The 22,438-nt window shown below is 38.0% G+C and overlaps 1 protein-coding gene across 17 annotated transcripts in view; it reads right to left on the minus strand.

Moving 5' to 3' along the window:
- The window catches only part of EDA2R (ectodysplasin A2 receptor), a 44,903-nt gene that overhangs the window by 14,764 nt on the left and 7,701 nt on the right, over positions 1-22,438 (minus strand). For 15 of the 17 annotated variants that reach the window (XR_010138941.1, XR_008518092.2, XM_063721093.1 and 12 more), the window contains one exon: positions 6,842-6,938. Coding sequence is in view for 15 of the 17 variants with exons in the window: in XM_063721093.1 (XP_063577163.1) it covers positions 6,842-6,928 (87 nt within the window). In the remaining 2 variants the exon portion in view is untranslated. Of the gene's footprint in view, positions 1-6,841; positions 6,939-22,438 lie in introns of those variants that run through there. The other 2 variants (XM_024241088.3, XM_024241087.3) reach the window with 1 other exon arrangement.

Raw genomic sequence — 22,438 nt, forward strand, 5'->3', positions numbered from 1 at the left:
ATCGGACATGGGCAGTAGTCATTTTACTCATACTCTAAGTTTCTTGAAAAGTTAAAGGGTTTCTTGGAATCTCTGCTACCTTATGTGCACCATTGGAATGGTGATAGCTTCCATATCTGCTTAAAACAGTGAGCCGGGGGGTCAAACTGTTAGGAAATATAATGTAGTGATGAAAATCCCTGATCCAAGGTAATGAAGACCTATCTTCAACTCCCACTTCTACCACTGACCAGCGATGTGACCTTGGGCAAGTCATTGGGCCTGAATTTTCTTGTCAATCCAATTGGAAATAATGCTACCCAACTTATAGGTTTGTTAAGATTACATGAGCTGACCAAATGAACAAAGGGAATATCTCAAAGCAATGGAGAATAGCTGGCTTTTTAAATAGGTTATGTTGGATAACCGAATGACAATGTGAAAAATGATAAAATTTGATACATTCCTCACACTATACACCAGAATGAATTCAAAATAGATCAGAAATTTATAGATAAAAATTAAAACCAAAAAGTACCAAAACAAAATATAAATAAATTCCTCTTTAATCTGGGAGTGGAGAAATTTTTCTCTAACTGCAACACAAAGTCCAGAAGCAATAAAGGAAAGATAGATCTAATTACATAAAAATTTTAAAAAGTTTCAGGGTAAAAGATTCATAAGCAAAATCAGAAGACAAATAACGAACTATTAAAAAATGTACACCATGTTACAGACTAAAGATTTATATTCCTAAAATACAGAACTAGTATAAATTAACGACAACCACCTTATGAGAAACTAAACGTATATTCACAGAAAAAGAAACACAAACAGCTCTTATTTAGATAAAGGATGTCTCTTAACCAGATACACACACACACACAGATACGTATATAGCTCTGTGTGTGGGTTGTGTGTAGTGCTTGTCACCATGCCTAGAACATAGTAATCCTTCAATGAACAGATGAACATTAGGTATTGTTCTTCTGGAAAGCAAGTTTTTATTTTATCTATGGCACTGGAATCAGAAGACATGTGCCTGACTCCTCACTTACTCACTTGCTAGAGAAGGGAATGACAAAAGCAAGCTAGCATTTATTGAAAGTTAACCAATAAGTTGAGTGATTGATTGATTAATTGGTTAGCACTCCCTTTTATTTTATTGGTTAACTCAGAAAATATTGTTAAAGCAACTACAATGCATAAGGATACTATTCTGAATATTGTGACTAAATAATTGAATCAATCAGACAAAAATCCACACACTCATGAATTTATATACTTGTTTATTCATCATAAAACCTTATAAGGGTGCATTATAATCCATGTTTCACAAATAAGCAAAATTGAGGCACAAATTGTTGGCCTGAGAAGCCTCTTCCCCATGGGCCTGAGATTCCCTATACACAACTAGAGACAATAGGCTGCAGGGGGCACCTGAGATTCCACCATAAGTACCCAGCTCAAATGCTTCTTTGTCCTGTTAGTCTGAGATTATTTTCCCCCACATAGGAACAGGTGGCTGGGGTGTACTGGCAAGTGGTATCCTACCAATAATAAGTGGTCAAGTATGGCAAATGTTCTTTGACTCTACAACTCAGACACTTCTTTATGCCGACCTAAATGGACCAAGTGACCTGGCCCAGGAAATCGTCTATACCTGAGGCAGCACAAGATAAACCCCACAGACCAAAAATCACACTACAAAGGTCTTGGAAATTAAATAGTCTTTAGAACTGCAGCTCACAAACGTAGGCCAAAACCTGTATGCTAAACATAAACAGATGACTGCCTGCTAAAGTAAAAGTTTAAATAGGACTCTGAGTCTCCTGACATAATTGACAAAATGTCCAGAACACAACGAAAAACCACCCATGATAATAAGAATAAGGAAAATCACAACATGAATGAGAAAAGTCAATTAACTGACAGCAACTCTTAGATAAAGGAGATGTTGGAATGATTGAACAAGGATTCTAAAGCACCCGTAATAAAAATGTTTTAAAAACCTCAAAGAAACAGAGGTTTTTTTTTAAATAAACAGATGGTAATTATTAAAAATAAAATGACAGAAATTTTAAAAATTCACTGGATGGGCTTAGTAGTAGAGAAGAGACAGATGATAGAATCAGTGAACTTGAGGATAGAACAATAGAATTTATGCAGTATGAACAGGGAGAAAACGACAAAATAAAATAAAATGAACAAAGCCTCAAGAACCTATGAGACTATAACAAAATATAGAAAAATGATATGGTCAGAATCTTATGAAAATAAAATTTTTGTTTTCTCTTTTTTTTATTTTATTATTATTATACTTTAAGTTTTAGGGTACATGTGCACAATGTGCAGGTTAGTTACATATGTATACATGTGCCATGCTGGTGTGCTGCACCCATTAACTCGTCATTTAGCATTAGGTATATCTCCTAATGCTATCCCTCCCCCCTTCCCCCACCCCACAACAGTCCCCAGAGTGTGATGTTCCCCTTCCTGTGTCCATGTGTTCTCATTGTTCAATTCCCACCTATGAGTGAGAACATGCAGTGTTTGGTTTTTTGTCCTTGCGATAGTTTACTAAGAATGATGATTTCCAATTTCATCCATGTCCCTACAAAGGACATGAGCTCATCATTTTTTATGGCTGCATAGTATTCCATGGTGTATATCTGAAAACATTTTCAAACAAATTGGGAGAAAACTTCACAAATTTGGTAAAAGACCTATAAGTTAAAGAGGATGAACAGACCCCAAACAGAAAAAATCCAAAGAAATGCACACCAATACACATCATAATAAAACTTCTGAAAACTAAAAAAAATATATTGAAAATAGCCAAGAATAAATGGCATTACCTATAGAAAAACACCCATTCAAATGATATGACAGTGGGTTTCTGTCAGAAGCCATGGAGGCCAAGAAGGAAGTATTACATTTTTCAAGTACTGAAATAAAAAAACTGTCAACTGCAAATTTATATCCAGTGAAAGTATCCCCAGAAATGAAGGGACATAAAAACATTCTCAGGCAAAGGAAAACTAACAGAATGAGTTGCTAGTAGGCCTACCCTTAAATAATGCTAAAGGGAGTTCATAAAACAGAAATGGAATGATTTAAGAAAGAGTGGAAGTGATAAAAGAAGAAATCTTGGAGCATCAGGAAGGAAGGAACACTGGGAGAGAAAAATATATGGTTGTATAGAAGGTACTGTCCTTCTCTTCATACATTTTATAAATCATAGTTGACGACTAAAACAAATTTAACAAAAATTATATCTGATATTCGTGACAATGATATTTAAAAGTGGGGAAAGTAAAGGAATCTAAATGGAACAGATATTTCAATACTTCACTTGAAATGGCAAAATGTTGATACCAGCTGACACTGAAAAAGTAACATGTGTTAGTTTTTCATGTAATACTCAGAACCACCTCTGAAAAAATGACACAAAGAGATACACTCAAAAACACTACAAATAAATCATGATGGAATCCTAAATAAAATGTTCATGGAACCCACAGGAAGGCAAGAAAAGACAAACAGAAGGACAAAAAAACAGAGAAAACAAACACAAAAAGAATAAAATGTTAGGCTTAAATCCTAAAATATCAATGATTATTTAAACATAAGTGTTCTAAGTAAGCCAATTAAACCAACTGGCATAGTGAAATAAAACCAAAGACTATCAAATTGTATGCAATAAAAATTAAATAAATGAATCATTTTTTAATAAATTAAGGAGAAAATTATCATTAAAAATTTATTGAGAATTCTCCTTCATAATTAGGAGGCAAAGGAAGTTCTTTCAAATGACTATGGTGCAAAAATTATTTTGCTATTAACCACTTTTATAGCCAGAAAACACTGATATTCTTGATTTTGCCATGGTAGCACAATGCTAATCCAAAATTTTGATGCTGATAGTGTTACAATAATAATTATTTGTTTTAGTTGAAATACTAACTTATACAACTTAAAAGGGTATTTACCTTAAAAGTATAATCAAGAATGGTTTATTCTGGGAATGCAAGATATTTAAGTTTTAGGAATTTATTAACATATGTCATCAAATTAATACATCAAAGGGAAAATATATATACAAATCAATAGATGATACTAAAATGAAACAAAATTTAAAAGCATTTCAGGTTTTTAAATACAAATATACTTACATTTTAATATATTTTATACAAATGATTTTTAAAATACTCTGTTATCTACTATATGTCTGTCTACTTAGGTTCCTTAGGTGAGTAGACAAAGAACAATAAATAATGAATAGAAAGAATAGAAAGAGAAACAATCAGAAACAGATCACAAAATTGGAAAGGCAAATGGGCAAATAAACACAGTAAAGTTGGTACATTTCCCCTGTCAAATAGAAAAAATGTAAAACCAAAATTCTCATAAAGTCCTCATAAATTAGTAATTAATATTAAAAGGAAGGCATAAAATTAATAGATCATGAAAATGTCTATTATTCATTAGCGTTTAGGCTTCTGGGACATGGGAATTTGTTGTGGGAAGTCAGGGACCCTGAACGGAGGGCCACAACAGGAATTCTATGCACTGTTGAAAATAAATATAATGGTAATGGAAATTAGTATAAACAAAACTCAGAAGTGTTATCTGCTGATATATTTCAAGAGTCTTAAAATCATATGCATTATTTAGCTTGGCAATTATGCATCAAGAAAAATGTCCTGAGGAAATGGTGTTAATTTTCTGCAATGATTTATTTACAGTGATGTTTATAATTCATGATTAAAATTTAAAAGTAAATAAAAGTAACTTTAAAAAAGGCTGTCAGATGCTTCTAGCTGCTTATTCAAACAATTGCTCCTCTTCTTCCTTACTATAAAAACACTGATTTCATTCCAGGTGGCATGATGACCAGCCTCCAGAACAGATTCTTGATTGGTCTTAATCACACAATCCCATTCTCATTGGCCAGATACTTATTTCCAAGTCTCTATTCCAGCTAGAGATAGCTACATCACCCTGTTCTGGATCATAAGATATAAGGAAAAATCTGTTGGACAGCTTCTGGAAAAAGACTTCTTCCCTATAAAAAGCAAGCTATTTTGACCTTGCCCCTGATTCCTGACTTTGACTATTGCATGAAGATATGATGCTTTGAGTTTTGCAATCATGAGGCCACAATAATGAGAACAAAACAGCAAGATGTCCAAAATGAAGGATGAAAAGAGGCTGAGTCCTTGACAACATTGCTGATCTGCCCAACAAGCACAAAGGCTGCCTGTCTCCAGACTTCATTACATAAATAAATATACTTATAGTTCATGTCACGGTTAAATTTTATGTTACTTTCAACTTACTACATCCTAATTGATTCTGAGGTGAAATAATTTGCCCAGAGCAAAGATGGGACTCATGCCCATGTGTATCTGGCTCTAAAGCTTATATATATTACACATATATAAGCTTTAATATCTATTTTAATGTCCAGCGTGACCTAACCTCTGGCAATCTTTCCTTGGTACTGTGATCCTTTATTAACCATGTGGGTACCCCACTGTGGGACATAATGCCATGTGTAAAAACTTAGAATTAGTGCTTGTATCTCTTGATATCCCTGCGCCTCATTCTCTTCATTTTTTAAAATACAAAGGTAGGAATAAAGTGGGCTAGATAATTACTATGTTGTTTTCCAGCCACAGATTCCTGTAACTTTCCAACCCAAAACCCTCCAAAGAGCTCCTAATGTACTTAGAAAAAAATGAAAATTTCTCATAGACCTCAAGCTGCTATCTGGTCTGGTCCATACTTCTCTCTCTGACCTCTTTGTGTACTACCCTCCCTCTCATTCACCATACACCTATTGCACTAACCTTCCTCCTTTTCCTTCAAAATGCCTAGTTCATTTTGGGAACTTGGGATTCTGCACTAGTATCCCCTCCCCAGAGGCTGTCTCCATAGGGAGACCTTTCCTTGTTTCATAATCTGAAGTAGCCACCCAGTCACCCTAATTCGATTCTTCTCATGTCTTCATATCCAGATTCTTCATTTATCTGTGTATGTGTCTCAATTATTATTTTTTCACTAATAATAGAAGGTAAGGTCCATGAGGGCAAATATTTTTGTTCGTTTTGCCATATCCATGGTGTCTACAACCATGCCTGCCACATTGCAAGTGTTCAATAAGCAACTGCTGAATAAACAAAAATTGCATAAAATAGGGTGTGAATATGCAGAAACCATCTGCTAGCTGCTTGCTTCTGGCTTCTGTAGCCCCAGCTGCAGCCAAAATTTAATACCACCCCCAAGTTCAGGGACCAACAAGGGACCTGAGGAAAGAACAATTAAGCAGATCCAGGCTTGAAACAAGTAAGTTACATAAAGTCTCTGCCTTGCTGGTCATTTTGTTCTGATCCTTATCTTTAACTGGGATTTTAGACCCTCCGTGGTTCCCTATCCCTATATTCTCCATTGCACAGCTTCCTCAGTAGTGCAGACCCTCTAGAACAGAGGCCTTCTTGGCTCTTCTCTCTTTCTCATTCCTAAGACCTGATATCTGGCTCTTGAACACCATGTGGTTGGGCCTTGCTTTAGCTGACAGATTACCCTAATGCTGAACAGTCCTCATGGGTCTCTGCATTACACATCTATTCTTGAAATACTCTGTTATCTCATGGAAACTTCCCTTGACCTTGATCCTGCTAGGCTGACTTCATGCTGGAATCATGACTGCTATTGCATACTCTGTGGATCCCAGGTTTTAACCGCTGAACTGGATCAGTCATAAGTAGGGCTGACTCCCCTAATCTTGGCCTCTTTCAGTTGCCAGGCTGGTTCCTAAGATGCAACAAAAATAAGTGTACTGAATAGGAGAACTTACCTTGGATAGCTCCTGTCCAGGACCACACCGTTGGCAGGTGACACACCGTCCCCATTGGTCCCAGTACTCATTTTCTTGGCAATCCATGGTGGGAAGGCTGTGGGTAGAGAACACAAGAACTAGCAAGCTAGTGGGAAGGGACTATAAGTAGTGGCTTCCATGCCACTTGGCTTCTGGGTCCCCTTAATCTCTTCTCTAGATCTGAGATAGTGGGGATGAGGAAGCCAACACAAAAGAGTTAATGCTTATGTAGCTCTGACCATGTGCCATGAGTTCTTGTAAATGCTTTGCATGTAGTAACTCATTCCATTCTCAAGACAATCATATTAAGAATTATTTTTAGCAACATTTTACAGTTGAAGAAACTGAGGCAAAGAGACCAAGCAATTTGCTCAAATTCACAGTCAGTGGCTATACCAGGAGCTGAATTTGTAAAGAGAGTAATAAGACAAGGAGTTGGCTTCTGCCCAGGGGGTAAAGAATAATCACAATCCCTCATGTGTAAACAGATCATAACAATTTAGAAAGTACTTTCACATCTATTATTATTTGATCTACACAACATTCATGTGAGGTAAGCAGTATAGGGATTGTCATCTTTATTTTATAATTGAAAAAGCTGAAACGTAGTTTCTCTTTGCCAACAATGGCCTCAGTACCTCTGAGGACCAATAGCTGCCATAGCTTCTGTCTTAGGCAGAATGGGAGGGGAGAATGACCCAGCATGTAGACATATTTTGGTGCACAAAGGTGCACAGATAGGGAAACATTACTCAGATAATAGTTCCTGGAATACAGATGCATATAGCAGTAGAGCTAGCATTGGACTGAGAATTAGGAGATATGGATTCTAATCCTGGCTATAGGCTAGCAAATAATCCTGTTGCTCAGGACAAAGAGGTTTCCTAGTACGCAGAACTTTCAGTGCTAAAACTGGAACAGTTCTGGGCAAAGTGGGATGGCTGTTCACCATGCCTGGCTCTTACCCTTTCAGTCTACAATCTGGGATGGATCACTTTATCTTTTCTGGTCTCAGTTACTTAATCTAAGCAAAAGGGATAGAATGTTCTTCACCTACTGTATATAGCTCTTGGGAGGGTTAAAGGAGCTAAGGTCCATCAAACCATTCTAAAGAGCTATACAAAATAAGACAGAGTTAAGTATGCAGAAATGTTGTCTTCTACAAAGTGGAATTTTAATGAAGGGGCTCAAGTAATTCATAAATGGGGCTTATCCTACTCAAAGAGAAAGGTAGCATGAGGTTCTTTACTTACTCATGACTTCATACTAGGGTGAATTTCAAGTGGTTTCTAAAAGTGCCAAAGTCCTAAATATGTACTCTTAGTCAGAAGAGAGGAGAGTGTACATGTGTACCTTGAGAGGCCACCACTCCTCCACTCAAAGGTCCCCAAAAGCGATAGGTGAAGTCATTCTAGATGGCATTCCATAAGTGCACCTTTTTCCCATCATCAGCTGGGCCATTCTTTCCCATTACTTCATTCAAAGGAAAGTGGGCTACAAGACCCATGTTTGCATAAGATAAACATACTGTCTTCTGTGCTGATTTGATCGCTGGCCCATGGTGTTGGCCTCAGTAGGCATGCTTCCCTCCCCTTGCTATGCACTCTTCTCATTGAGAACAAAAAACATCAGTATTCTCATAGCCTTCATGACCAGGAAGTTAAGCACCACAGTAACAGGGCCAGGAAACTGCTCTGGACAACTTTCTCATATCCCTTTTTGCCCACAAAACAGAAAAACATTGGCAGGAACCAAGAAGTAGCCCTCTTCTTGAGCTAAGTTCCCAACATAGGCGTTTAAAATCTCCATGACAACTGCTGCTGCCATTTGAGGGTCTGAGACATCCGATTTCATTTGGTTTCTAGAGCTCCACCCACCTAATAAACATCATGTGTCCTAAACCCCAACATGTCTCTCTAACCATGGCTTTGAAACCTCTGTCTAGGCAAGGCAGGCTTGGTGCCAAATTGAACAGAGGGCCTTTCTCTCCCCTCTTTTTTCCCTCCCTCCCTTCCTTCTTTCCTTCCTTTCATCCTTTCTTTCTCTCTCTCTCTCCTTCCTTCCTTCCTTGGTGCAGTTTTGCTCTTGTCGCAGTACAATAGTACAGTCTTGGCTCACTGCAACCTCTGCCTCCTGGGTTCAAGTGATTTTCCTGCCTCAGCCTCCCGAGTAGCTGGGATTACAGGCGCATGCCACCATGCCCAGCAAATTTTTGTATTTTTAGTAGGGGCAGGGTTTCATCATATTGGTCAGGCTGGTCTCGAACTCCTGACCTCAGGTGATCTGCCCGCCTCAGCCTCCCAAAGTGCTGGGATTAAAGGTGTGAGCCACCGTGCCCAGCCTTCCCTCTTTTTTTCTCATACTATTTATTCAAAGCATACAAATTAAATTATCTTTCATTCAACGCTTAACAAATTGACTTTATTAAAGAGAACAAAATCATAGATTCTGGACTCTTTTGAAGAGGTCAGGGCGTATGTGTAAAACTACCTAATAAGGGTTAAATGTCATTACCTAGAGACAAAGTCAGACCTTATATGAATCTTTCCCTGTAATCAACAGTTTCCTGTAGCATATGTAACTGCCTTTTAAAAGAAAAAGTAAGAAAGAATAATTATGTTTTCAGAAAATTAGAGTTACTCTGAGGTATTCCATACTGCAGCTAGACACTCTTCCAAAGTATCACAAACGATGTGGCTGAATCCTCTCAACTTCTGGCTAAGTTGGCAATATATACAGACCTATAAAGTTCCCAAGAGAAGAGACCACTGCATGCCCAGTGCCTAGCCCTGCACCTGGCACAGAGTGTGTACCTCAACAGTGCTTACTATTTGTTAGCTTATCAACATGCTACATTCCCTGGACTATGGTTAACTATGCATATGAATCTAGCAACATAGATCATTTCTTTTTAAGATAATGACTTTCCAAACAATAGTAGTAACCTCACATCAAAAAAAGAGCAAAGCTCTTAGTTAGGGACATGTAGACTTGAGTTTTAATTTTAATTCTGCATCCTCAAACAAATGGTTTTACGTTTGTCAGCATCAGTTTTTTCATCTGCAAAATGGAGGTTTAAATAATATGCTGCACAGTAATTTAGAAAATTAAATGCAATAATACATATTAAGGGACCAAGTATAGGGCTTGATACATATAAGACGTTTGGTAATTAGCAGGTTCCCTTTCTTCTTTCCTCTTCAGAACAGTGAGGTTTATAGTAAAAGGAGTGCACATTTGTCATTTTTGGGATGTGTGGGGAAGAAAAGGTAAAGGCACCCAAGCTTCTTCATTGACTATTTCAGCTGCAGCATGAAGGCCATGTTTAAGATGGATGCCACTATAGCAGTTTCCTCCTCATTAATCGCAACCACCAGTGACCTGATGCTTAAGGAAAAGATTCTCCACGATACCCTCAGTGCCTAAGCCACATTGGCTAAAAGAAACATTGTTCTAAGTGTTTGCTGGATTTTTTTCATCAAGGCATTTCTGTATAGGATTAACTTGGTCGACAAACATTTGGAAACTTTTCCAAGACAATTGCCTTTGAAATGGAAGTGAAAAAGAAATAAAATCAGATTTGCAAATAAGTGAGGATGCTATTATGGACTTCATGAAATAGCACATGATTTTCCACAGAACAGTCCCTCTCACCTCCACAACCTAAGGTTATGGCTGCTCAAGAAAATTTTTTTCACCCCAACTCTGACATGGGGTTGTGTTCTCTTTACATTACTGACGGTTGGGGAAAGGAAGGGAAGTGGCAGATGCCTCTTGTCTCAATCTCTTGTCTCAATCCCATGGAGTATAACACATGATGGGGTTCTGATTCTGCTAAAGCACATCACCCACTCAGTTGTACTGTTTGTCAGCTACACCCTGAAATACTTCCTCCAACTTCCCAACTTGCCCAGAGAATATCTGATCTGTGTAACTCAGAAGTTACACAGATGAGGTAATGTGGAAGTGCTCTAAAAATTCATGTGGGTAACATGCTGGGATTTTTTGTCTGTCTGTTTCTGATTGCAGTACAACATATACATAGTAAGGAGCACAAAGATTAAGTAAATTAATAAATTTTTACTATGTACATGCCCATGTAAACACCACCCAGATAAATACACAGAACCTTTCTATTACCACAGCAGGCTCCCTCACTCCCCTTCCCAGTCAATATTGACTCCTCCCCAGGTAATTACAGCACTGGCTTCTATCACTACAATTAGTTATACCTGTCCTTGAAATTCACATAAATTTGAATCATACAAGATGCGCTCTTCTGTTTCTGGTTTCTCTTGCTAAATATAATGTCTGTGATAGTTATCCATTATGTTTTGTGTAGCAACATTTGTTAATTACTATTGTTGTGTAGTATCCTATTGTATGGATATACCACAATTTATATATTTTTCTTGGCAAACATTGGGCTGCTTTTAATTTGAGGCCATTATAAATTGAGTTGCTATACTACGGTCAATGGATTTTTTAAAGAGTGTCAAGAAAATTCAATGAGAAAAAAAATCTTTTCAAAAAAGGGTGCTGGGGAAACTGGATATCACATGCAAAAGAATCAAACCGGACCCGTACCTCACATCATATACAAAATTAACTCACAATAGACTAAATCCCCAAATGTAAGAGTTAAAGCTATAAAACTCTTATAAAAGTTTTCTTATAAGAAAACATAATAATTCTGTAATTAAGGTTTTTCTTATAAGAAAATATAGGTGTAAATTTTTGTGACACTGGATTAGACAGTAGTTTTTTAGATATAACAACAAAAGCACAAGCAACAAGAGAGAAAAACAGAACAATGACATGTCAACAAAATTTAAAAATTAAAAATGTTTGTGCTTCAAAGGACACCATCAAGAAAGTGAAAAGACAATCCACATAATGGGAGACAAAAATTTTCATATCACATATCTGATAAGAGACTTGTATCTAAATATATGGAAAACTCTTGCAACTCCAAAATAAAAAAAGATAGATAATTTTAAAATGAGTAGAGAATTTGAATAGATATCACTCTAAGACTTACAAATGGCCCATAAATACATGAAAAGATGGTCAGTGTTATCAGCAACAAAGGGAATGCAAATGAAAACCACAATAAAACAGCACTTTATATCCACTAACAAAAAAAAAAAAAAAAAAAAAAAAAAAAGCCGGGCAGGCACGGTGGCTCACGCCTGTAATCCCAGCACTTTGGGAGGCCAAGGCAGGTGGATCACCTGAGGTCAAGAGTTCAAGACCAGCATGGCCAATATGCTGAAACCCTGACTCTACTAAAAATACAAAAATTAGCCGGGCATGGTGGCAGGCACCTGTAATCCCAGCTACTTGGGAGGCTGAGGCAGGAGAATCGCTTGAACCCGGGAGGCAGAGGTTGCAGTGAGCCGAGATCGTGCCATTGCACTCCAGCCTGGGGGAGAAGGATGTGGAGAAACTGGAACCCTTGTGTATTGCTGGCGAGAATACAAAATGATGCAGCCCCTTTGGAAATTAATTTTGCAGTTCCTCAAAATGTTAAACATCATGTTACAACATGACCCAGCAATTTCACTCCTAAGTGTAAATACCCAAAAGAATTGAAAACATGTTCATACAAAAACCTGTAAACAAATGTTCCTAGCAGCATTATTTATAATAGCCAAAAAGTGGGGAAAATCCACATATTCATCAACTGATAAATGGTAAACAAAATGTGGTTTATCCATACAATGAAAATTATTCAGTCAGAGAAAAGAATGATGTGCTTAACATGTGCAATAACATGAATGAACATTGAAAACATTATGCTAAATAAAAGAAGCTAGACACAGAAGGGCAAATGTTGTATGATTCTATTTACATGAAAAGTCCAGAATAGGCAATCAATCATAAACTAGCTTTAGTGGTTATCAGGGCCTGGGGAGAAAGGGAAATGGGAAGTGACTGCTGAATAGGTATGTTTCTTTCTAGGGTCATGAAAATGCCCTGGAATTAGATAGTGGTGATGGTCATGTGACTTTGTGAATATGCTAAAATCAGTGAATTACACACTTTAAAATGGTGAATCTTATAGTATGTGAATTATATCTTATTTTAAAAGATGGTTCTTTAGCTTTATTTAATACTTTGAATTTATTATTCCAATAGAATATTGCTTAAGTTAGCCCCCCAAAAAATGTTAAAGCTGCTATGAATATTTTTACACAGGCCTCCAAATATAATTTGATTCATCCAACTTCTCACCCAAACTTATCCAAGTATGTGTTGTATATACCTTGATTGTGTTTACAAGGGCCAACAGGTGGCAATATGACTAGAGTTATTCCCTTATTTTGCCTGTCTGTCATGTGGCTGCTCTTCCCACCCATCCCCCTGTCCTGATTCCTCAAAAAATAATGTAGACGATTAAGAACGCAAGCAGACAGGGAAGAGGAGAAACAATACAGCTGACATGAATAGTAATCCCCAAATTAGCTCATCATGCCCTGAATAATTGATGTTGGCCAAGTTTCTGCTGGATGTGAGGTACCTAGGCTGCTGGGGGTGCAGCTGCTTCTTGCTGCAGCTTGTGGCTGCTGCTCTTCTCAACTTGCACACATGCCTGTGGGGTGAAACATGCTCTCTCTATGTGGTATGGGTAGGCAGGAAAGAAGGACAAGTCTAAATTAAGAACTCAGTACTTCAGGATATTTGCTTTGCCTGGACAGTGCAGGAGGTGTGGGATTAAAAAGGGTGAAGAAGACAGCAGATGGTCTCCATGCCTTGCCCATTCCTCTCCTGTGAGCCCATCCATCCACCCACATGCACAAGACAGAATCAAAGAAGTTGCTCAACGTAGTCTTGAGAACACTGCTTTCTTGAAAATCAAGCTTCTAAACTGTACAGTGTTATCATTTCCAGATGCCTGGCCTGTAATTCAAATGTTGCTTTACCTTTTGGTGTTGGCACTCAGCCTTTCCCTTTTCTGACCTGATCCAAGGCCACTTCTATCCAAGGTTTATCTTGTCTGTAACCTCCTTCCAAACTATCAAACATCATATCTTCCTTCTGCCCCACTATTTGTAAAGTTTGCATTTCCTGTTTTAGCTCAGCATAGTGAATGGTCCTAGTCCCAGCTCTGCTATCAGGAGAACATCCCTTCCCAATGCTGGAATCAAGTTCCCCATTCATACCACGAGGGAGTTGGTTTGGCTAATCTTTTAGACCAGTGGTTCTCAGTCTTGGTTGCACCTTGGGAGTGCCAAAAAAAATAGTGACAACTGGGTCCCTCCCCTAAGATTCTGTTGTAGTTAGTCAAAAATGTGGCATGAGCACGCGACATTTTACAGTTCACCAAGTGATTCTCATGTGCAGTCAATGTTGAAAATCACAGTCTTAAGGGCTCTTTTCTTTTAGCTCTGACCTTGTCTGTTTCACCTGAAAATAAAGTGCAGTCAGAAAAAAAGGTTTTTCTGTATCTCTCCCCCATATTCAGACAGAATTTGTTGAGGGAGAAACCTAAGGTTTATCCATTTTTTTTCTAGGGAGAATAGAAAATAAAGATAAAGGGGATAAAACATGTTAGATCATGTCATTTCCAGCCTCAAAAGCCATTGATGGCTCCGTCTTTCACTCATAATAGCACGTAAGTCCTACATAGTTTTGGATATAACTTCAAAAATGAATGGGTATGTAAAAACATAAAATATACAAAGTGATGGATGACATATAATAAAGAGCTTATATTTAAAAAATTAAGTTCTTATAATGGCCAATGGAGACCTTAGATGATATGCCTACCTCAATTTCCCCCATTATTTCTTAACCTTATGTTCCACTACTCTTTTCCTTATTGTCTTCACTCCACCCATGCTGGCCTCCTTGTTGATCTTCAAACTAACCAGAAATGCCTTCATCTTAAGGCCTTCACATCTGCTGTTCCCTCAAGCAGGAATGTTCTCCCCCAGATACCTGCATGGCTACTTCCCTTATCTTCTTCAGTTCTTTGTTCATATACAGTCTTCTTAGTCAGGCTTCTCTGACCACTCTCTCAAATTTTCACCTTCTTTTCAGAATTCTTATCCCCATTTCGAGTTTTATTCTTTTCCATAGTACATATGACCTTCTGACATATCATAAATCTTATGTACTTTATTGCTTGTTTCTTCTCCAGTTAGAATGTAAATGCTATGAGATTGTGGTACATATTGTGTTTGCTACTTCATCATCAGTGCTTACAATACTGCCTGGCACACAGTAGGCACTAAACAAATATTTGTTGAATGATAAAATGGTGAAAATCTACAGAATACTGGGAATACTTTCCTGTCTGAGGAAAAGGTTTCATAGTTTATAAAGGATTTTACATCAATTAGCTCAACAGATCACCATCATATCCCTAGGAGGAAGCTAGGGATTGTTATCAAAAATTAATAAATTTGGACAGGTGCAGTGGCTCCCGCCTGGAATCCCAGCCCTTTCAGAGGCCTAGATGGGTAGATCACATGAGGTCAGGAGTTCAAGACCAGCCTGGCCAACATGGTGAAACCTCGACTCTACTAAAAATACAAAATTGAGCCAGGTGTGGTTGAATGCACCTGTAATTCCAGCTACTTGGGAGGCTGAAGTACAAGAATTGCTTGAACCCAGGAGGCTGAGTTTGCCATAAACCAAGATTGTGCCACTGCACTCCAGCCTGGGCAACAGAGCGAGACTCCATCTCATATAAATAAATGAATAAATGCATTAAAGAAGAAGATCACATGATGATGAAGGAATAGACAGATCTGAGATCTTGCTCAAGATCTCAGTAAAGAAGTAGAGCTGGGGGATCATGATGGCAGACGGGAGGCAGGACTAGATTGCAATTCCAACTTGGATGGACAGGGCAGTGTGAGGAGGTTTGCATCATGCATTTTAGCTCCAGGATGAATGCAAGAACAAACCAGGGATCTCAAGAGGACCTACAGACACTCTTAGGAAGTGGACTGCTCCTGCAGGACCCAGGACACACTCCAAATACTTTGAGCACTCCAACAGCAGAAGTGGGAAAGGGAGATCCTCCATTCCTTAACACACACCCACACTGGGGAAACTGAAGGTCTAATTTGCAGGAGAAGTTTCTGACTTTACCTGGAGCTGAGTCAATTTAGAGAGCTGAGCAAAATACAGGGGTAGAGGAAGCAGCAGGAAAAGCCCCGGGAGTTTGCTGGGTCCCCAAGCAGGCCTGAAACTACAGGGAACCTTCAGAAGGGTGGCCAGAGGCACAGGGGAAAATGCCACGGGGAAAAGGAAGTCTCCAGCTGAACTTTGTAACAATTTGAACCAGGAGAGAAGCAACCTGGCCAGAACTTGGGGTAGGGCATGAATCTAGTGTGGAGACTCTACAGGAGTGGGAAGAACCAAAGCCCTTTTCTTTCACAGCTGGGAGGTGGGTAACCTGGGGCAGGTTCTTTAGCCCTACTCACCCATTGCCTGGAAACAGACTTGGGACTGTTATGGGAGCACAGTGGGAGTGAGACTGGCACTTTGGATTGCATGGGAGCTGGGTGAGGCCTGTGACTGCCGGCTTTGACCCACTTCCCTGACCACCTGCATGATTCAGCAGAAGCAGCCATAATCCCCCTAGGTACACAGCTCCATGGATCTGGGAACCTCACCCCCACTCCCACAGCAGCCGCAGCAAGACCTGTCCAAGGAGAGTCGGATAGACTTGCTGGGTGGCTAGACTCAGAAGAGATATAACAATCACTGCTGCTTGGCTCACAGGAAGCCACATTCATAGGTAAAGGGAGAGAGTACTACATCAAGGGAACACCCCATAGGACAAAAGAATCGGAATAACAGCCTTCAGCCCTAGACCTTCCCACTGACAGAGCCTACGCAAATGAGAAGGAACCAAAAAAACAACTCTGGTAATATGAAAAAACAAGGCTCTTTAACATCCCCCAAAAAATCACACTAGCTCACCAGCAATGGATGCAAACCAAGACAAAATCTCTGATTTACCTGAAAAAGAATTCAGGAGGTTAGTTATTCAGTGAATCAGGGAGGCAACAGAGAAAGGTGAAGCCCAATGCAAGGAAATCTAAAAAATAATACAAGAAGTGAAGGGAGAAATATTCAAGGAAATAGATAGCGTAAAGAAAAAACAATACAAACTTCAGGAAACAATGGACAAACTTTTAGAAATGCAAAATGCTCTGGAAAGTCTCAGCAATAGAATTGAACAAATAGAAGAAAGAAATTCACGGCTCAAAGACAAGGTCTTCGAATTAACCCAATCCAACAAAGACAAAGAAAAAACAGAATAAGAAAATATGAACAAAGACTCCAAGAAGTCTGGGATTATGTTAAACAACGAAACCTAAGAATAATCAGTGTTCCTGAGGAAGAAGAGAAATCTAAAAGTTTGGAAAACATATCTGTGGCAATAACAGAAAAACTTCCCCAGCCTTGGTAGAGATCTAGACATCCAAATACAAGAAGCACAAAGAACACCTGGGAAATTCATCTCAAAAAGATCATTGCCTAGGCACATTGTCATCAGGTTATCTAAAGTTAAGACAAAAGAAAGAATCTTAAGAGCTGTGAGACTGGAAAGGAAAGGAAGAGGAGGGAAGGGGAGGGGAGGGGAGGATAGGGGACAGGAGGAGAGGAGAAGGGAGGGGAGGGGAGGGAAAGGGTAAAAGCACCAGGTAACCCACAAAGGAAAACCTATCAGATTAACAGCAAATTTCTCAGCAGAAACCCTACAAGCTGGTAGGAATTTGGGCCCTATATTCAGCCTCCTAAAAATATACAACTATCAGCCAGGAATTTTGTATCCACTGAAAATAAGCATCATATATGAAGGAAGGATACAGTCTTCTTCAGACAAAAAAATGCTGAGAGAATTCACCACAACCAAACCACCACTACAAGAACTGCTAAAAGGAGCTCTAAATCTTGAAACAAATTCTGGAAACACATAAAAATAGAACTTCTTTAAAGCATAAATCACACAGGACCTATAAAACAAAAATAAAATTTAAAAATAACAAAAAAGCAAGATACACAGGCAACAAGTAGCACAATGAATGCAATGGTACCTCACATCTGAATACTAACATTGAATGTAAATGGTCTAAACGCTCCACTTAAGAAATACAGAACTGCAGAAAGGATAAAAACTCACTAACAAATTATCTGCTGCCTTCAGGAGAATCACCTAACACATAAGGACTCACATAACCTTAAAGAAAAGGGATGGAAAAAGGCATTTCATGCAAAAGGACACCAAAAGTGAGCAGAGGTAGCTATTCTTATATCAGACAAAACAAACCTTAAAGCAACAGCACTTAAAAGAGACAAAGAGGGACATTGTATCATCACACAAGTCCATGTCCAACAGGAAAATATCACAATCCTAAACATATATGCAAATAATACCAGAGCTCCCAAATTTATAAAACATTTACTAACAGACCTAAGAAGTGAGACAGACAGCAACACAATAATAGTGATGAACTTCAATATTCTACTGACAGCAGAGATAAACAGCAACACAATAATAGTGGTGGAGTTCAATACTCTACTGACAGCACTAGACAGGTCATCAAGAGACAAAGTCAACAAAGAAACAATAGATTTAATCTATACCTTGGAATAAATGGAATTAACAGATATATACAGAACATTTCATCCAACAACTGCAGAATACACATTCTATTCAACAGTGCATGGAACTTTCTCCAAGATAGGCCATATGATAGGGCTCAAAACGAGCCTCCATAAATTTAAGAAAACTGAAATTATATCAAGCACTCTGTCAGACCAAAGTGGAATAAAACTGGAAGTCAACTCGAAAAGGAACCTTCAAAACCATGCAAATACATGGAAATTATATAACCTGCTCCTGAATGATCACTGGGTCAAATACAAAATCAAGATGGAAATTAAAAAAGTTCTTAGAACTGAATGACAATAACAACACAACCTATCAAAAGGATACAGCAAAGGTGGTGCTAAGAGGAAAGTTCATAGCCCTAAACACCTACATGGAAATGACTGAAAGAGCACAAACTGACATTCTAAGGTTATGCCTCAAGGAACTAGAGAAACAAGAACAAACCAAACCCAAACCCAGCAGAAGAAAGGAAATAACCAAGATCAGAGCAGAACTAAATGAAATTGAAACAACAAAAATCACACGAAAGATAAATAAAACAAAAAGTTGGTTCTTTGAAAAGACAAATAAAATTGATAGACCATTAGCAAGATTAACCAAGAAAAGAAGAGAGAAAATCCAAATAACCTCATTAAGAAACAAAACGGGAGACATTAGGACTGACACCACTGAAATACAAAAGATCATTTCAGGCTACTATGAATAGCATTACACACATAAAGTAGAAAACCTAGAAGAGATGGATAAATTCCTGGAAAAATACACCCCCTCAGCTTAAATCAGGAAGAATTATATATCCTGAACAGACCAATAACAGGCAGAGATATTGAAATGGTAATTAAAACATTACCAACAACAACAAAAAAAATCCAGGATCAGATGGATTCACAACTGATTTCTAGAAGACATTCAAAGAACAATTGGTACCAATCCTTTTGGCACTATTCCACGAGATAGAGAAAGAGGGAAGCCACCCTAATTCATTCTATGAAGCCAGCATCACCCTAATACCTAAACGAGGAAAGGACACAACCAAAACAGAAAACTACAGACTAATATATCTGATGAACATAGATACTAAAATCCTATTACAATACTAGCTAACTGAATTCAACAACATATCAAAAAGATAATCCACCATGATCAAGTGGGTTTCATACCAGGGATGCAGGGATGGTTTAACATACACAAGGCAATAAATGTGATATACCCCATAAACAGAATTTAAAACAAAAATCACATGATCATCTCATTAGATGAAGAAAAAGCATTCAACAAAGTCTAGCATCCCTTTATGATTAAAACTCTCAACAAAACCAGCATACAACAGACATACCTCAATGTAATAAAAGCCATCTATGACAAACCCATAGCCAACATAATACTGAATGGGGAAAAGTTAAAAGCATTCCCTCTGAGGACTGGAATAAGACAAGCATGCCCACTCTCACCACTCCTCTTCAACATAGTACTGGAAGTCCTCTCCAGAGCAACCAAACAAGAGAAAGAAATAAAGGGCATCCAAACTGGTAAAGAGGAAGTCAGACTGTCATTATTTGCTGACCATATGATCATTTACCTTGGAAACCGTAAAGACTCCCTCAGAAAGCTGCTAGAACTGATAAAATAATTCAACGAAGTTTCCAGATACAAGACTAAAGTACAGAATTCAGTAGCTCTCCTATACACCAACAGCGACAAAGTGGAGAATCAAATCAAGAACTCAACCCCTTTTACAACAGCTGCAAAAATAAATTAAATACTTAGGAATATAGCTAACCATGGAGGCAAAAAACCTCTACAAGGAAAACTACACAACACTGCTGAAAGGAATCATAGACGATACAAACAAATGGAAACATCCCATGCTCATGGATGGGCAGAATCAATAGTGTGAAAATGACCATACTGCCAAAAGCAATCTAGAAATTCAACGCAATTCACATCAAAATACCACCATCATTCTTCACAGAATTACAAAAAAAAAAATCTAAAATTCATGTGGAACCAAAAAAGAGCCCACATAACCAAAACAAGACTATGCAAAAAGAACAAATCTGGAGGCATCACACTACCTGATTTCAAACTATACTATAAGGCCATACTCACCAAAACAGCATGGTACTGGTATATAAATAGGCACATAGACCAATGGAACGAAATCAAAAACCCAGAAGTAACCTCAAATACTTGCAGCCAACTGATCTTTGACAAAGCAAACAAAAACATAAAGTGGGAAAAGGACACCCTTTTCAACAAATGGTGCTGGGATAATTAGCAAGCCACATGTAGGAGAATGAAATTGGAATGTCATCTCTCACATTATACAAAAATCAACTCAAGATAGATTAAGGACTTAAACCTAAGACCCGAATCTATAAAAGTTCTAGAAGTTAACATTGAAAAAACCCTTCGAGACATTGGCTTAGGCAATGATTTCATGACCAAGAACCCAAAAGCAAATGCAATAAAAACCAAGATAAATAGCCAGGACCTAATTAAACTAAAGAGCTTTTGCATGGCAAAAGAATCAGTCAGCAGAGTAAACAGACAACCCACAGGGTGGGAGAAAATCTGCACAATATATACATCTGACAAAGGACTAATATCCAGCATCCACAATGAACTCAAAAAAATCAAGTAGAAAAATCAAACAATCCCATCAAAAAGCGGGCTAAGGACATAAATAGACAATTTTCAAAAAAGATATACAAATGGCCAACAAACATATGAAAAAATGCTCAACATCACTAATGATTGGGGAAATGCAAATCAAAACCACAATGTAATACCACCTCACTCTTGCAAAAATGGCCATAATCCAAAAATAAAAAAAAAAACAGTAGATGCTGGTGTGGATGTCATGAACAGGCAACACTTCTACACTGCTGGTGGAAATGTAAACTAGTACAGCCACTATGGAAAACAGTGTGGATATTCCTTAAAGAACTAAAAAGAATCGTATATATATATATACACACACACACACACACACACACGTGTATATATATACACACACGTATGTGTATTCATATATATACATATATACACACACACGTGTATGTATATATGTACATATATACACACATACACACATACATATATACACATATACACACACGTGTGCATGTATATATACATATATACACACATATGTGTATGTATATATATACATATATATATGGATGAGATTCGAGACTATTATTCTTAGTGAAGTAAGTCATGAATGGAAACCCAAACACTGTATGTTCCCACTGATATGTGGGAGCTAAGCTATGAGGATGCAAAGGCATAAGAATGATACAATGGACTTTGGTGACTTGGAGGGAAGGGAGTGAAGGGGGGCGAGGGATAAAATACTACAAGTAGTGTGCAGTGTATACTGCTCAGGTGATGGATGTACCAAAATCTCACAAAACACCACTAAATAACATATCCATGTAACCAAATACCACCTGTACCCCAATAACCTATGGGATTTTTTTTAAATTAATAGATTAAAAAATACTGAGGCTCAGAGGAAAAGAATACACCTATCTTTATTTGGCTAGTAAAAAGCAAAACAGAACTCAAAGGTCATTTAGAAGCTATGAGTCTGGCACACTTTTCAAGGCAGTATTGAACTCTAAAATAGAGAATGCAGGTCCTCCCAGCCTTCACTGAAATTTTTTCTTCAGTGATATTTTAGGATGGGCAAAAAAGCATTTTATTAATGTTAACCTGAGTGCATTTTAAATAGTGGTTTGATAGGGTTACTGCCCAAGCTTTAGGAGATAAGGGCCAGGTCAAAGGTGGTTACAATAGGAACAGAGAGGAATGATGGTGGGAGATACAAACCTTACAAAGTGAGGACAAACAGAATGACCAGAGTCAGAGAAGATTCTGAGAGTTTCTGCCTGGGAAACCAGAAGAATCCAAGTGCCATGAGAAGCGTG

Source organism: Pongo abelii, chromosome X (genome assembly GCF_028885655.2).
Source record: "Pongo abelii isolate AG06213 chromosome X, NHGRI_mPonAbe1-v2.0_pri, whole genome shotgun sequence".
Taxonomy (NCBI): domain Eukaryota; kingdom Metazoa; phylum Chordata; class Mammalia; order Primates; family Hominidae; genus Pongo; species Pongo abelii.